The sequence below is a fragment of the Pithys albifrons genome, chromosome 24 (assembly GCF_047495875.1).
Source record: "Pithys albifrons albifrons isolate INPA30051 chromosome 24, PitAlb_v1, whole genome shotgun sequence".
NCBI lineage: Eukaryota > Metazoa > Chordata > Aves > Passeriformes > Thamnophilidae > Pithys > Pithys albifrons.
In genome coordinates, this window is record NC_092481.1 from 4079460 (window position 1) to 4093853 (window position 14394).

A 14394-nucleotide genomic window follows, 5' to 3' on the forward strand; every position below is an offset into this window, starting at 1 on the left:
GATGTTTTTGGAATGACAGTGGTGACTTTTTAGAAATGGTGTAGAATTTGAGAGGGGGTTTAAAAAAATCTGCTGCAGGCCTGGCATGGAAAGACACTGAAGGAAAGGGATTTTCCATAAAAACCCTTCTGGCAATGCAGACTTGGGTCAAACGGTGCCCGTGGGAGCGGTTTGGTGTAAAACCCCTCGGTGGTCCCAGCACCCAGAAATTTCCAGGGGCAAATCCCCCTGGAAAGCTGCACCTTCCTGCGGGTGCTGAGCCTCTCCCGGGCCCTCCCAGCCCGGGGCGATGTCGGAGGTGGCTGCTCTGACTCACCTGGACGCTCCTCCCGCTGCCAACAGGCACAAACCCCGTCCCATTTTCCACGGCTGGCACCGGGAGGTGGCAGGTGGAGCCTCCCTGTGCCACAGAAATACCTGGAATCTTCTCCAGCAGCCCGGAGTGGAGAAGAACTGCAGTGTCAGGGGTGCGCCTGCAGCGCTGCCGCCGCTCCCGGGGCCAGCCCAGCCCGGGACGGAGCTTTGCCGTGGGCAGGGAGAGTGTGAGACATGGCCTGAGGCACAGGGCACAGCCCTGGGGACAGGGACACAGCCCTGGGGACAGGGACACAGCCCTGGGGGACAGGGACACCAGCCCTGGGGTCAGGGGACACCAGCCCTGGGGTCAGGGGACACAGCCCTGGGGACAGGGGACACAGCCCTGGGGGACAGGGACACCAGCCCTGGGGACAGGGGACACAGCCCTGGGGACAGGAACACCAGCCCTGGGGACAGGGGACACAGCCCTGGGGGACAGGGACACCAGCCCTGGGGGACAGGGACACCAGCCCTGGGGACAGGGGACACAGTCCTGGGGACAGGAACACCACCCTGGGGACAGGGGACACAGCCCTGGGGACAGGGACACAGCCCTGGAGGACAGGGACACAGCCCTGGGGACAGGGGACACAGCCCTGGGGGACAGGGACACCAGCCCTGGGGACAGGGGACACAGTCCTGGGGACAGGAACACCAGCCCTGGGGACAGGGGACACAGCCCTGGGGACAGGGACACAGCCCTGGGGACAGGGGACACAGCCCTGGGGACAGGGACACAGCCCTGGGGACAGGGACACCCAACAGCCCTGGGGACAGGGACACAGACCTGGGGACAGGAACACAGCTCTGGGGACAGGGCAACCATTGGGGTCTCCATCCCCAAACCTGTGACCTCACTGGGGTCTCTGTCCCCAAACCTGTGACCCCATTGGGGTCTCTGTCCCCAAACCTGTGACCCCATTGGGGTCTCTGTCCCCAAAACTGTGACCTCACTGGGGTCTCTGTCCCCAAACCTGTGACCCCATTGGGGTCTCTGCCCCCAAACCTGTGACCTCACTGGGGTCTCAGTCCCCAAACCTGTGACCCCCCATTGGGGTCTCTGTCCCCAAAACTGTGACCCCCCCATTGGGGTCTCCATCCCCAAACCTGTGACCCCATTGGGGTCTCTGTCCCCAAACCTGTGACCTCACTGGGGTCTCTGTCCCCAAACCTGTGACCCCCTCCCGTAACGCGCTCTCCGTCCACCAGGCGGCGCCCTCTCCCCTGTCGCCCATGACGTCATCCGCTCGCGCCGCGCCGCCGCTCCAAGATGGCGGCGCCCAGCGGCCCGGAGAGCCATGGCGGCCCGGCCCGGTACTGCCTGGTGAGCGGCATCCCGGCCGCGCTCCGCTCCGCGCAGCTCCGCGCCTACTTCAGCCAGTTCCTGGAGGCCGGCGGATTCCTCTGCTTCCACTACCGGCACCGCCCCGAGCGCCCACCGGCGGGCGGCACCGAGGGAGCGGCGGGGAGGCCGCGCACCTGCTCGTGCCTGGTGTCGGTGAGGCCTGGCCGCGCCCGCCGCTTCGTCCGCATGTACTCGGGGAAGCGCTGGGTCGGGCCCGGCGGTGCCGTGCTGCCCGGCCGCTGCCTCGTCCGCAGGGTCCGCCTGAGCTCGGGCACAGGTACGGGGGGACCGGGAGGGGCGGGGGGGGCTCGACCCACACTCTGCGGCCACACCGAAAAGGTTAAAACCCCTTGTGGAGTCTCCTGAATGCTTTAAATGTATCATAAAGCGAGGAGAGTGAACCAAGAAACAATACAATAAAATCCTTCCTTTAATTCAGCGCTGGGAACGGGGGGGTGACCCCACCAAAGATGTTCAACAAGACTTTTGTGTTTCCAGGTTTGTATCCCCAGTTAGAGCTGAAACCCCTCGCCAAAGTTAAGCAGGATATTTTGGGTGACTGAACAGCTCTAATGGGCTGCTCTTATCTCTTATCTCTCATTTCCTTTTAACTAAACAATGTTACAGCTTCAGGCCTCTCATCTGGACAGGTTTTCTGGTTTATTTCTGACAGCTCAGTCTCCAATCCAGACAGGGTTAAATTCCTCTTTGTCTAAAGCTCTGCGTGGTTAAGGTAACTGACAAACTCGGGTACAAACTGAAATCAAAAATTAAGATCAGGTACAAAGTACGGGTCTGATTAAGAATTAGTAAAGATCACATGATGTTATGGAGAGGTGATAAAATCCATTTTCTAGAGGGGTCCCTGTCCTCAGGGTCTGCCTGAGCCCGGGCACAGGTACGGGGGGACCGGGAAGGGGTTGGGGGGCTCCCCCCCGTCCTGCTCGGGGGTTCCCCCTCTCAGAGTCCCCCCAAAAAACATTCCTTCTGTTTCCCAGGCTCGGGGGCGCCTCCCGGCAGCGAGGACCGGGATCCTGCCGGGGAATGTGTCACGGAGGCGGAGCTGAAGCGCCTGCCCGAGTTCAACCCCCCCTCGTTCATGCCTTTTGGGAACGTGGGCACCCCCGTGCGGGTGTTCCTGGAGCTGATCCGGGCCTGCCGCCTCCCCCCGCCGGTCATCCAGAAGCTGCAGCTGCATTTCCCAAAGACTGGCTCATCCCGCAGGTATGGGAACGTGCCTTTCGAATACCAGGACACTGAGACGGTGGTGGAGGAAGGAGGAGTTTACACGGCGGCAGGAGATGAGATCACCGAGGGAGAGGAGCCTGAGCCGAGCCCGGGGGTGACTCACCCAGCCCGGCCTCAGCAGGAGGAGGAGGAGGGGCAGGAGGAGCAAGAGGAGTCGCATTCAGATGATGTGAGTGGAATATTCCAGCACCATCCCAGCTGGGAGGGCAGACAGAGCTCAGGTTTTAATCTTTTAACAGTGTTGTGTAAATTACATGTCTAAAAACGGTGCTAAAATAACAGCTGTTCACCTCTTGGGGCACTGAGCCCCTCGACAGTGGGGGCATGAACTCCCCAAAAATTACTTGTGCATGTCAAGATGGTTATGAGGGTCGAGCCCAAAGGGTTTGGTCAGGGGTTTATCCCAAAGGGTTTGGTCAGGATTTATCCCAAAGGGTTTGGTCGGGATTTATCCCAAAGGGTTTGGTCGGGATTTATCCCAAAGGGTTTGGTCGGGATTTATCCCAAAGGGTTTGGTCAGGGGTTTATCCCAAAGGGTTTGGTCAGGGGTTTATCCCAAAGGGTTTGGTCAGGGGTTTATCCCAAAGGGTTTGGTCGGGATTTATCCCAAAGGGTTTGGTCGGGATTTATCCCAAAGGGTTTGGTCGGGGGTTTATCCCAAAGGGTTTGGTCGGGATTTATCCCAAAGGGTTTGGTCGGGATTTATCCCAAAGGGTTTGGTCGGGATTTATCCCAAAGGGTTTGGTCAGGATTTATCCCAAAGGCTCTGGTGGGCCTGAGCCCAAAGGGTTTGGTCCAAGTTGCTGGTGCTGCAGAGCAGCCCCTGCCCTGCTGCCTGGCAGGTGGGCCCAGCTCTGCTTTGCCTGAAGTGTCCAGAGGGTTCAGGGCCACATTTGTGTGCTGGAAAAGGCCCTGCAGAGCTGCACAAATGGCTGACCTCAAATACTCCTGCGATTGAAGTTTAGTCACTGTGGGGAAAATGGGCTTTTGTGACAAAGGCTCCTGGAGCCCTGGGCAGGGCAGGCTCTGTGGAGCCATCCCTCCCTGGCAGACGCCTGTCTGGCCTGTTCTCCCAAACCTCTGTCATTACAGATCCCCAGGCAGGCCATTCCCGTTCTTTCCTCCACCAGAATTAACTCAGATGCCAAATTTTTGCTGCAATTCCACCCCATGAGTTTCTCCTGGCAACAGCGGGCACAGAGTGTGCTTTGTTCCCTCCTTTCATTCAGTCTTTCCTTCTCCAGACTAAACAGACTCCTCCAGCTGTTTCTCACAGGCTGTTTCCCGGCTTTCCAGCCGTTCTTTTGGCTGTTCCTGCCCTGGCCAATGTGCCCAGTGGAGCTGTCAGCCTGCCCTGTGCCTGTGCCAGCTTCCCAGGAGCCCACACAATCTCCTGAGGCATCAGCTGGAGTGGAATTAATTCGTTGCTCAGTGCTGACTCCGGGTCCAGCACACCTGCTCCTTAAATGGGCATCCCTGCAGTGGGTGTGCTGTGGGATCTCTCCCTGCTGACTCTGGAAGTGCCATTAGTCAGGGAATGAGCTCATCCACACCCTGTCGTGTCGGGGCCTGAGCGCTGCGGGCTGGGAGCGGCTCCATCCACGGGGCTGTTCCATAGGGAGGGTGTTGGGATGGGGTCAGGGAGCAGGGAGGGGGCTGTGCTGGTGTCACCCACCCTGTGCCACCTCCCCTGCAGGACAATGACACCTGTGAGGAGTGGGAGCGCCACGAGGCCCTGCACGAGGACGTGACCAAGCAGGGGCGTGTGGAGGAGCGGCTCTTCGAGGAGGAGATCGAGCTCAAGTGGGAGAAAGGAGGCTCTGGCCTCGTGTTCTACACGGATGCTCAGTTCTGGCAGGAGAAGGATGGGGGAGGTAACCTTGGTGTTTGTGTCACTGAGCCCCCACCAGCCCCCCTGAGCTGTAAATCAGGTTTAGCCCCTTACAAACTCAGCCATGGGCATCTTGCCATCTCTTCTTAACCTCTCCTTGGCCACAAAACTGGCAACTTGATCACAGGCTTGTCACCAGAGGCCCCAGTGGTGCTGCCTCAGCCCATTCTGTGGAATGTGGGGAGTCTCCAGTGCTGTGTCTGTGCTGGTCACTGCTGAGGCACCACCTCAAATGCTGTGTCCATTTCTGAGCCCTCACTGCATGAGAGAGACATTGAGAGGCTGGAGAGTTTCCAGAGAAGGGAACAGAGCTAGGGAAGGGTACTTGAGCAGCTGGAGGGGCTCAGCCTGGAGAAAAGGAGGCTCAGGGGGGACCTTCTGGCTCTCTGCAATTCCCTGACAAGAGGGGCGAGCCAGGGCAGGTTGGGCTCTGCTCAGGGAACAGGGAAAGGAAGAAAGGAAATGGCCAGGGAAGGGTCAGGTTTTGGGGAAAATTTCTTCACTGAAAGGATGGTCAGACATTGAAAGGGGATGCCCAGGAAGGTTTGGAGTCCCCACCCCTGGAGGTGTCCAAGTAACGACTGGGTGTGGCACTCAGTGCTCTGGGCTGGGGGACAAGGTGGGCATTGGTCACAGGGTGGGCTCCATGGCCTGGGAGGGCTTTTCCAGCCTAAATGATTCTGTGATTCCTTCCCATTTTGTTTGCCACGAGCAAACAGCCCTTCTGTGTCAGACTTCACCAAAACTGCTGCTTTCCTTCTCTTGGCAGACTTTGACCAGCAGACAGCAGACGACTGGGACGTGGACATGAGCATCTACTATGACAAAGGTATCAGATCTGAACCCCTCCCCATCCTGAGGAAACCAGGGAGGCTGGGAAATTCTGACCCTGCAGAATTTGGGGAGCTCTTTGGCTCTGTCATCCTTTGAAAGCATCAGTGAACTTGAAACAGCGTTTTTCTGGTCTGGCAGTGAGAGTTGCCAAAAAGAACAGGTTCTGCCTCCTCTGCCTGGTGCTCTGGGGGAAATGACAGCAGTGAGCAGCAGCTTCCCTGAGCTGGGCTGCCCTGACTTTGGGTTCTTTCTCCCTAGATGGAGGTGATAAGGATGCTCGGGACTCAGTGAAGATGTGGCTGGAGCAGCGGCTCCGGGACGGGTTGGAGGAGGGCTCTGTGTCAGGGCAGCAGATTGGAGCCTTTGAGAGATACACCAAGGTGAGCTCTGGGCACCTCCAGTGGCAGGGCGTGAGGGGCTGGGGTGGTGATGATGCCCAGAGGATGGGGATTAGGGGGAGGAGAGGTCTTGGGTGTGGGGAGGGGACAGAAAGCTCTGAGAAGATTGAGCTGAGCTTTGTCTAGCAACTGTGTGATGTTTTCCCCCCTTCTCCCAGGGCTTTGGCAGGAAGGTGCTGGAGCAGCAGGGCTGGACAGAAGGGCTGGGCCTGGGGAGCAGCAACTCTGGGATGGCTGAAGCTCTGGATAACGAGGGGCAGAACCCCAGATGCAAGAGGGGGTTGGGGTAAGTACCCACTGCCTGCCAGCCTGTGCTGGGGGCTCTGCCTGGGCTCTCTGGGCTCACAGCAGCTGAGTGGCTGCAAAAGAAGCAGAGTGGGAACTAGAACTGAAAGGCTGTCCCACAAATCTGCCTTCCCCTGCACAGCTCGGGCTGCCACAGCTCTCCAGACTAGATACACTGCTCTTCCTGACAGTCCAGAGGTCTTTAGTGGAGAATTGTGGAGTTAGGGCAGGACTGGAACCATGTGCAGGTTCCTGCAGCACAGACACAGGAAGGACTGGGGGTCACCTGCCACAGTGTTGTGGTGGGGAAAGCCCAGCTGACCTGAGCTGTTGCTGTCCCACCCCTACCTGCCTGTGGGGTTTCTGGAGCCTTTGTGAGGTGCTGTGTTTGACTGTGAGGGCTGGCTCTTGTTCTAGAGCAGCCAAAATAGCACAAGAATCCATATTGGTCCATGTCTTGCCTGCATCAGTTCCACATGTTGCCCAGAGAAGCTGTGGCTGCCCCATCCCTGGAATTCAGGGCCAGGTTGGAGCAACCTGGTCTAGTGAAAGGTGTCCCTGCCCGAGGCAGGGGGGTGGAACAGATGACCTTTAACATCCTATCCAATCCAAACCATTCCATGATTCCATGATCATGTGAAGGAAGTGACCAAGGAAGCTCAGGGATGCCTGGCTGCCTCACCAGCCTCCCACCAAACCTTTCCTGCTTCCCTGCAGGTACCATGGGGAGAAGCTGCCAACATTCCTCAAGGGGAAGAAGCCTCGAAGGGACACTGCCATTGTCATCTCCACCATCTACGACGACCCCGAGCCCCAGGACATGGGGGACCAGCTGCTGCGGCGCCAGCCCCCCACTGCCATGAAGTACAGGCAGGACGTGGCCTTTGTCCGGGCATCCCACCCTGCCCTGGGGAGCCTCAGGAGCCACTCACACTGAGCAGGGACTGCCACAACCTCAGGAGCTGCTCCAGAGTCCAGGCTGGTTCCTGGGCACGGGTGTGGAGCAGGGTGTTTATATTTTTTATTTATTTTCAGAAAAATTTTGTTTTGTTCTAGATTTGTAATAAAAATTGCCTCAGTGGGGTTTTCTCCCCGCTCTTAATTGAACCATTCAAATGAAGGGAAATGGTGATGTTTGTTCAGTGGGAACTGGGGGTTGTATTTCAAGCTGGGGGTTTAAAACTGATATTGGTGCTGGTATCAACCAAACCTGGGTGCTCAGAGAGCTTGAAAAGCCAGAACTTGTAGTTCAGGGCTACCAGAGACCCAGGGAGGGACAAGCACAGGCAGGGCCGGCCCTGGCACCGTAACTGTCCTGCCAACAGCTCCCTGCTGGCCACAGCTCCGCGTTGCTTGGGCGTGGCCATCCCACACTCCCGGGAGAAACTCATGGGGATGAAAGACTTGTCCTGGCACCCTGCAAGGAATTCTGCAGGAGGCGTTTCCATGTGCCGGGCGGAGCGGGAGCCTCCTGGCACGGCTCCTGTGCTCCATTTCCCTGACATAGGCACTCTGCAGAGGGGAGAGCCTTCAGCACAGTGACCCAGGGCTGCAGGGTTGAGTGGGAATGGGTGGAAAGTCCAGGACTTGTGTGCTTTCCTTAAGGACGTTGCTGTGCCAGAGGAGTGTGCAGGGAGGAGTTCCACCTTTTACCATTCTGTTGTAGCCAGGCAGGGATTGGCCTCTTCTCCCAGCAACTGGTGATAGGATGAGAGGACATATACTTAAGCAGCCTCAGAGGAGGTTTAGGTTGGACATTCCTTCCCAGGAAGGGTGATCAGATACAGGAATGGGCTGGGAGTTGCCATCCCTGGAGGTGTTTAAGGAAAGACTGGCTGTGGCACTCAGTGGTGTGGTCTGGTTGATATGGTGATGTTGGGTCACAGGTTGGACTTGATCATAGAATCATAGAATGGATTGGGTTGGAAAAGACCTCCGAGATCATCAAGTCCAACCCTTGGTCCAACTCCAGTCCCTTTACCAGATCATGGCACTCCGTGCCACGGCCAAGCTCAGCTGAAAAACCTCCAGGGATGGGGAATCCACCCCCTCTCTGGGCAGCCCATTCCAATGCCTGAGCACTCTCTCTGCAAAGAAGTTTTTCTGATCTCCAACTGAAATTTCCCCTGGCAGAGCTTGAGCCCATCGTGCCCCCTCGTCCTGTTGTTGATGATCCCGGAGGTCTTTTCCAACCTATTTTGTTCTACGTTTCCCAAAAACGGAGTGGGGTTTGGAAGTTGCCAGAACTCGAACCCGGGGACCCCAAACCCGTCGCGGTCCTCCGGGCCGCCAGGGGGCGCTGTGGGGCAGCGGAGGCCGCGCCGCGCGCGGAACGAGGCGCTCTGGGACTGCGGCCACCCGGACCCTGCGCGGGGGGCACCGGTGAGCGGCCTGCCGGGACGGGGGGGGAAAACCGGGATTGGGGGGGAATAACGGGGTCGGAGAGGGCATGTGAGGGGTGAAAGGGCCGCGGGGATGAGCGGGAGGAGAAGCGGGACGTGAGGGAAGGGGAGGTCCGGGGGGGAGAGGAGGGGCCGTGGGGGAAAGGGAAACGGGGGGTAAAGGGAGCGGTGGGGAGAAGGGAGGAACATGGGGATAAAGGAGGTGATGGGAATAAAGGGAGGGGACATGGGGACAAATGGGGGACATGGAGATAAAGGGGGTGATGGGAATAAAGGAAGGGACATGGGGACAAATGGGGGACATTGGGATGAATGGGAGACATGGGCTAACTGGGGGACAGTGGCAGGGGACAGCTGGGACATTGCTCCCCACCCGCTCCCTGGCTGTGAATTCCATCCCATCATCCCATCCCTGCGAGCACAGACTGAGCATTAAATGGGATTTTCCCCCTCTCCCAGCAGCAGGAGCAGCAGGACAGGAGATGCTCCACCATGTCTGAGGGCGGCCGGGGCGGCTCACTGGCCTTTGGCCAGGTGGTCATCGGGCCCCCGGGCTCAGGGAAGAGCACCTACTGCCATGCCATGGGGGAGTTCCTGGGCAGGCTGGGGCGCAGGGTGGCCGTGGTGAACCTGGACCCTGCCAACGAGGCGCTGCCCGGCCCCTGTGCCCTGGACATCGCCCAGCTCATCACCCTGCCCGACGTCATGGGCAGCCTCGGGCTGGGCCCCAACGGGGGCCTCCTCTACTGCATGGAGTACCTGGAGGCCAACGTGGACTGGCTGCAGGAGCAGCTGGAGGGGCTCAAGGGGCACTATGTCCTCTTTGACTGCCCCGGGCAGGTGGAGCTCTACACGCACCACAATTCCCTGAAGAATGTCTTTGCACACTTGGCCAAGTGGAATTTCAGGGTAGGGTTTGGGGTCTGTGCCTGAGGCTCCACATCCCTGGGCAGAGGGTGGGGCTGTGGGTGCCAGGGCGTGTTTTCTTCAGGAATTTGTTGGCCTTTTGCTTTTATCAAGGAAAGAGGGGAATTTTGGCCTATTTTATGCTCAAAGGGATTGGGGAAAGAGTGGCTTTGTCAGGGCTTTTAATGCAGTGGGATTGTGGACAGAAACACTGATTACTTTTTCCCAACTGTGAGAGAATCGTGGAATGATTTGGGTTGGAAGAGAACATAAAGCCTATCCAGTGCCACCCCCTGCCATGGGCAGGGACACCTTCCACGAGCCCAGGTTGCTCCAAGCCCTGTCCAGCCTGGCCTTGGACACTTCCAGGGCTGGGACAAGCACTTGCTGTGCTCCAGGGTTGTCCCCACAGCCTGAGTTTTATAGAATCATAGAATCAATTGGGTTGGAAAAGACCTCTGAGATCATCAAGTCCAACCCTTGGTCCAACTCCACTCAGTGCCACGGCCAAGCTCACCTTAAAAACCTCCAGGGATGGGGAATCCACCCCCTCTCTGGGCAGCCCATTCCAATTCCTGAGCACTCTCTCTGCAAAGAATTTCTTTCTGCTCTCCAGCTGAAATTTCCCCTGGCAGAGCTTGAGCCCATCGTGCCCCCTTGTCCTATTGCTGAGTGCCTGGGAGAAGAGACCAACCCCCACCTGGCCAGAACTTCCCTTCAGGCAGTTCCAGACAGTGCTGAGGTCACCTCTGAGCCTCCTCTTCTCCAGGCTGAACACCCCCAGCTCCCTCAGCCTCTCCTCCAGGCAGGGAACTTGGTGTGTGCTGGGGACCCTTTGCAGTGCCCTGTGAGGATTCCAGGTGACACCCCAGGCCCTGTGGGACGTGCTCTGGGCTGCCTTGCACAATGGGAGATGCAGGTGAGGCCGTGCAGGTGAGAACAGTCCCACAGCCCAGGGAAGCTGCTGATGCTGCATTTGCATCGGGGCCAAACCATGAATGTGCAAACTCTGAGTGGGGTGAGCAAGAAGGGCAGGTTCATTTGCTTGAGAATGTCACTGGGAATCTGCACATTAGAGGTTATTTTCATTGGAATAAATAAATGGATGTGAAACTGGAGCTGCTAAAATAAGACATTTGTGCTGCTGTGCTGATTCTCTCCCAGGTGCTCACACCTGGCTTGTTTTTGCTGCAGAAACCTTGCTGTGACTCAGCCAGGCTCAGCCCCAGAGCCCTGGCTGGGAGGAACTTCCAGAGCTCTGGGACCACATTGTTACAGCAGCACAAAACACGGGGAATCGAACTGCTCGTTAGTGTAATTATTAATTATTAGTGCAAACCGCAGTTGGCTCTGCCAGCAGAACGTGGTGTGCTACAGTTACTGCTCCTGAGTGTGCCTTGGCCTGAGCATTCCTGTGGGGAAGGTGAGGGCTGGAGGCAGTTGTGTTGTTCAGGAGGACAATTAAACCCCAGCTCCCACCCCAAAAACCTGCAGAGCTCAGGCAAGAGTGGAAACTTCAGCTGCAAAGAGAGAAACCCTGAGGAAAGGGAGAGCAGCTGTAGGTTTGGTGCTCAGCCCCCTGTGCAGCCTCCCCACAGCCCTTCCCTGGGTCCTGAATCCGTGGTGGTCCATGGGTGGGAATGCGACAATATGCACTTTTATATACAGGGGTATTTGAGGGTGTTCAGCCTGGAGAAGAGAAGATTCCAGGGAGACCTCAGAGCCCCTTCCAGTGCCTAAAGGGGCTCCAGGAGAGCTGGAGAGGGACAAGGGATGGAGGGACAGGACAAGGGGAATGGCTTCCCACTGCCAGAGGGTTAGATGGGATAATGGGAAAGAATTCCTTCCCTGTGAGGGTGGGCAGGCCCTGGCACAGGTTGCCCAGAGAAGCTGTGGCTGCCCCATCCCTGGGAGTGTCCAAGGCCAGGTTGGGTGGAACTGGATGGGATTTAAGGTCCCTTCCAACCCAAACCATTCCATGATTCTCTGATTCTGTTTTTTATATGCAGGAGGTAGAAGGTGGGTGGTGACTTGCCCAACATGGTACAGTCAGGTCTGAGCAGATGGTCCTGTTGCTACTTCCAGACCATCCTAAAAGCAAGTGGATGGTTTTGTCACGGGTCTGACCTTTCTGTTCCTTTGTGCCTTTGCTTCCCAGCTGGCTGCAGTGCATCTGGTGGATTCCCACTACTGCACAGACCCTGGGAAGTTCATCTCTGTGCTCTGCACCTCCCTGTCCACCATGCTGCACGTGGAGCTGCCCCACGTCAACATCCTCTCCAAGATGGACCTCATCGAGCAGTATGGGAAGCTGGGTAAGAGAATTCCATGGAATCCCAGGAATGGTTTGGGTTGGAAGGAACCTTAAACCTCATCCAGTTCCACCCTGCTGCCGTGGGCCGGAACAACTTCCCTAGACCAGATTGCTCCAACCAGGCCTTGGACACTTCCAGGAATTTGAGGGAGAGGGATGTGGATTGGGCTGTGTCAGCTGTTTGGGAATGAGGATGGTTGGGGGAAACTGGTGTAAACTGTGCTCTTCATCCTGCAAACTGCCTTCAGAGGTCCTTGTGTCCCTGCAGCTTTCAACCTGGATTATTACACCGAGGTCCTGGATCTCTCCTACCTGGTTGACCATTTGGCCTCCGATCCCTTCTTCCGGAATTACCGGCGCCTCAACGAGAAGCTGGTGGAGGTCATCGAGGACTACAGCCTGGTGTCCTTTGTGCCCCTCAACGTGCAGGTGACACAGCAGGAGGGAACAGGGAGCCCTGGATATGTAGCACTTTGTTTGTGTCTGTTCAGAGCCAGGAGGGCTGAAAGTCTCAGCTGTGAAGAGACTCAGAGGTGGAAAACAGGAAAACACACCCAGACTTGTAAATGGTCCGTGGCAGCCGAAGGAATGGAAAAGGCTGATGGGCTTGGGGCTGCCTGGGCCTTGTGTCCTGGGGTGGGGAATTCAGGCTCCCCCTTCCTTCAGGTCTTCTGTGCCTGCATTTCAAATCTGGGCAAAGTACTGCCTAAAAAGTTGTCAAATTAGGGAGCACTGAATAATGAGAAGATTGGGAGGAATACACTGGGGAGGGAGGGCTGGGAACGTGGTGGTTAATCAGGGAGTTGGCAGAAGTGTCAGCAGAGGCAAATGGGCTGGGACAAGGTGATGAAAGGGAGGGAGAGGGTGGAGGTGTCAGCCTGGCCTGTACCACGGGTGTTCCTGTTTGTCCCATGTCCCCAGGGCCCTGGCAGCATCCTCAGGGCCTTGGGCACTGTGTGGATGAACCAGAGCCTTGGAGACAATCCATGGCAAGGCCCACCATGAGCTGATGCCTGTGGGAAAGCCCCAGATTCCCAGAGTGCCGTGTCCCTCCCCTCCAGGACAAGGAGAGCATGCGGCAGGTGATGCAGGCGGTGGACAAAGCCAACGGTTACTCCTTTGGAGACCAGGAGCACAGGAGCCTGGAAGCTCTGATGTCAGCAGCAGTGGGAGCTGATTTCCACTTCTCTTCGTATCCTCTCTGGTGTTGAGTTTAATTTCTCCTTCCCTGGGAGAGAGAGGCGGGAATTTTCAGGCCCAAGTCTTTCCTGACACCACCTGGTGGGTGATACACGTGTGGGGAGAGAGTCCTGCTTGGCCCAGCCCGTGGCAGACACTTGTCCACAGCAAACCCACCACAGCTGTTGCTAATTGATACTGTGGATGTGTCAGGAATCTTTCACAGCTTTCCCCTCTCTCACACTCCCTTGGATGGGTTCATTCCCTCTCCTCCAAACCACACAACTGATTCTCCTGTACTTGTCGGGTCTGGGATCAGGCAGAGCCAGAAATAACTCAGGTGATTCCTGCTGCTGCCAGCCCTGCATCTTCCTGCGAGCCTTGGGGCTAATGTGGGGCTGGTTCCTCGCTGAGAACGTTCAGAGCTCCTTGCAGCAGGGAGTGTTTGAGCCCAGCCCCTTGTTTTCCTTAATTACTGCATTATCAGCACCCTGGCAGTGCAGGAGAAGTATGTGCAATCTCAGGACAAAGCCGTGGAAGAAGAGGTGATGGATCTGTGACACACCCTTTCCACGGCTCCTCTCTGTTTTGACACCTCTCCTTTCCCTACCAGGAGCTTAAGCTGTGACTCAGAGCAAGTGAAAGCCTTTCCAGACATAGTCTGGCTGCTGGACTCTCTCTCTGGGTGGGTTTGACCTCTCAAGCTTCTGCCTGCACAAAGCAGTGATCTGGCAGAAAGGAGATGGCTGAGGGCAGGATGAGTCCTGAGGATTCCTTAGGAACAGAGAGAATGAGCCGGGGAAGGCAAGATCAGTGAGGAAAATAAATGGAATAAGGTCTCCTCTTCCCCATCATGACCAAGACAGATCCAGAGAAGGACAAATCAGTTGGAGCTGCCTCATCTGCAGTGGGACTTGAGACACAAGTTCTGGGTTTGCTGCGGGAGGAACGTGCAGGGGCCTCGTGCTCCGGGGAGTGTCCAGGCAGAGACGCCTCCACTGCGTCTCAAGGAGAGAAAGATGTTTGTTTTTCTTTTTCTTAGAAATAATGATGGACTCTTTCTTAATAAAAGAACTCCTTTGCCTCACTTTCATCTTGTGAGTTTGCTGAACCTGAATAAATAAACCCAAGAATGCTCCAGAGCCCGAGGCTGAAGAGCCTCGGGTGGGAACGTCGCGGCAGCGAGTGCGTTGTGTGCACGGCAGCTCCGTGCTGGCCGTGTCCTCTCCTCTCTG

General features: G+C 57.0%; 2 protein-coding genes across 3 annotated transcripts; both read left to right on the forward strand.

Moving 5' to 3' along the window:
• The first annotated feature begins 1618 nt into the window (after positions 1–1618).
• Positions 1619–7474, forward strand: GPATCH3 (G-patch domain containing 3). Its single transcript, XM_071576673.1, has 7 exons — positions 1619–1979; positions 2701–3119; positions 4647–4824; positions 5611–5670; positions 5934–6055; positions 6232–6359; positions 7076–7474. Exons 1-7 carry the CDS (start codon positions 1628–1630, stop codon positions 7293–7295), a joined length of 1479 nt encoding a protein of 492 aa, XP_071432774.1. The 5' UTR covers positions 1619–1627; the 3' UTR covers positions 7296–7474.
• A 664-nt stretch (positions 7475–8138) lies between these two features.
• On the forward strand, positions 8139–14246 carry GPN2 (GPN-loop GTPase 2). 2 transcript variants are annotated; one of them, XM_071576601.1, is made up of 6 exons: positions 8139–8740; positions 9220–9669; positions 11825–11981; positions 12249–12409; positions 13042–13172; positions 13647–14246. In XM_071576601.1, the coding sequence occupies exons 1-6, from the start codon at positions 8528–8530 to the stop codon at positions 13717–13719; spliced, it is 1185 nt and encodes a 394-aa protein (XP_071432702.1). In that variant the 5' UTR covers positions 8139–8527; the 3' UTR covers positions 13720–14246. The 2 variants fall into 2 exon arrangements, with proteins under 2 accessions (XP_071432702.1, XP_071432703.1); XM_071576602.1 differs by having other exon boundaries at positions 9223–9669.
• The last annotated feature ends 148 nt before the right edge of the window (positions 14247–14394 follow it).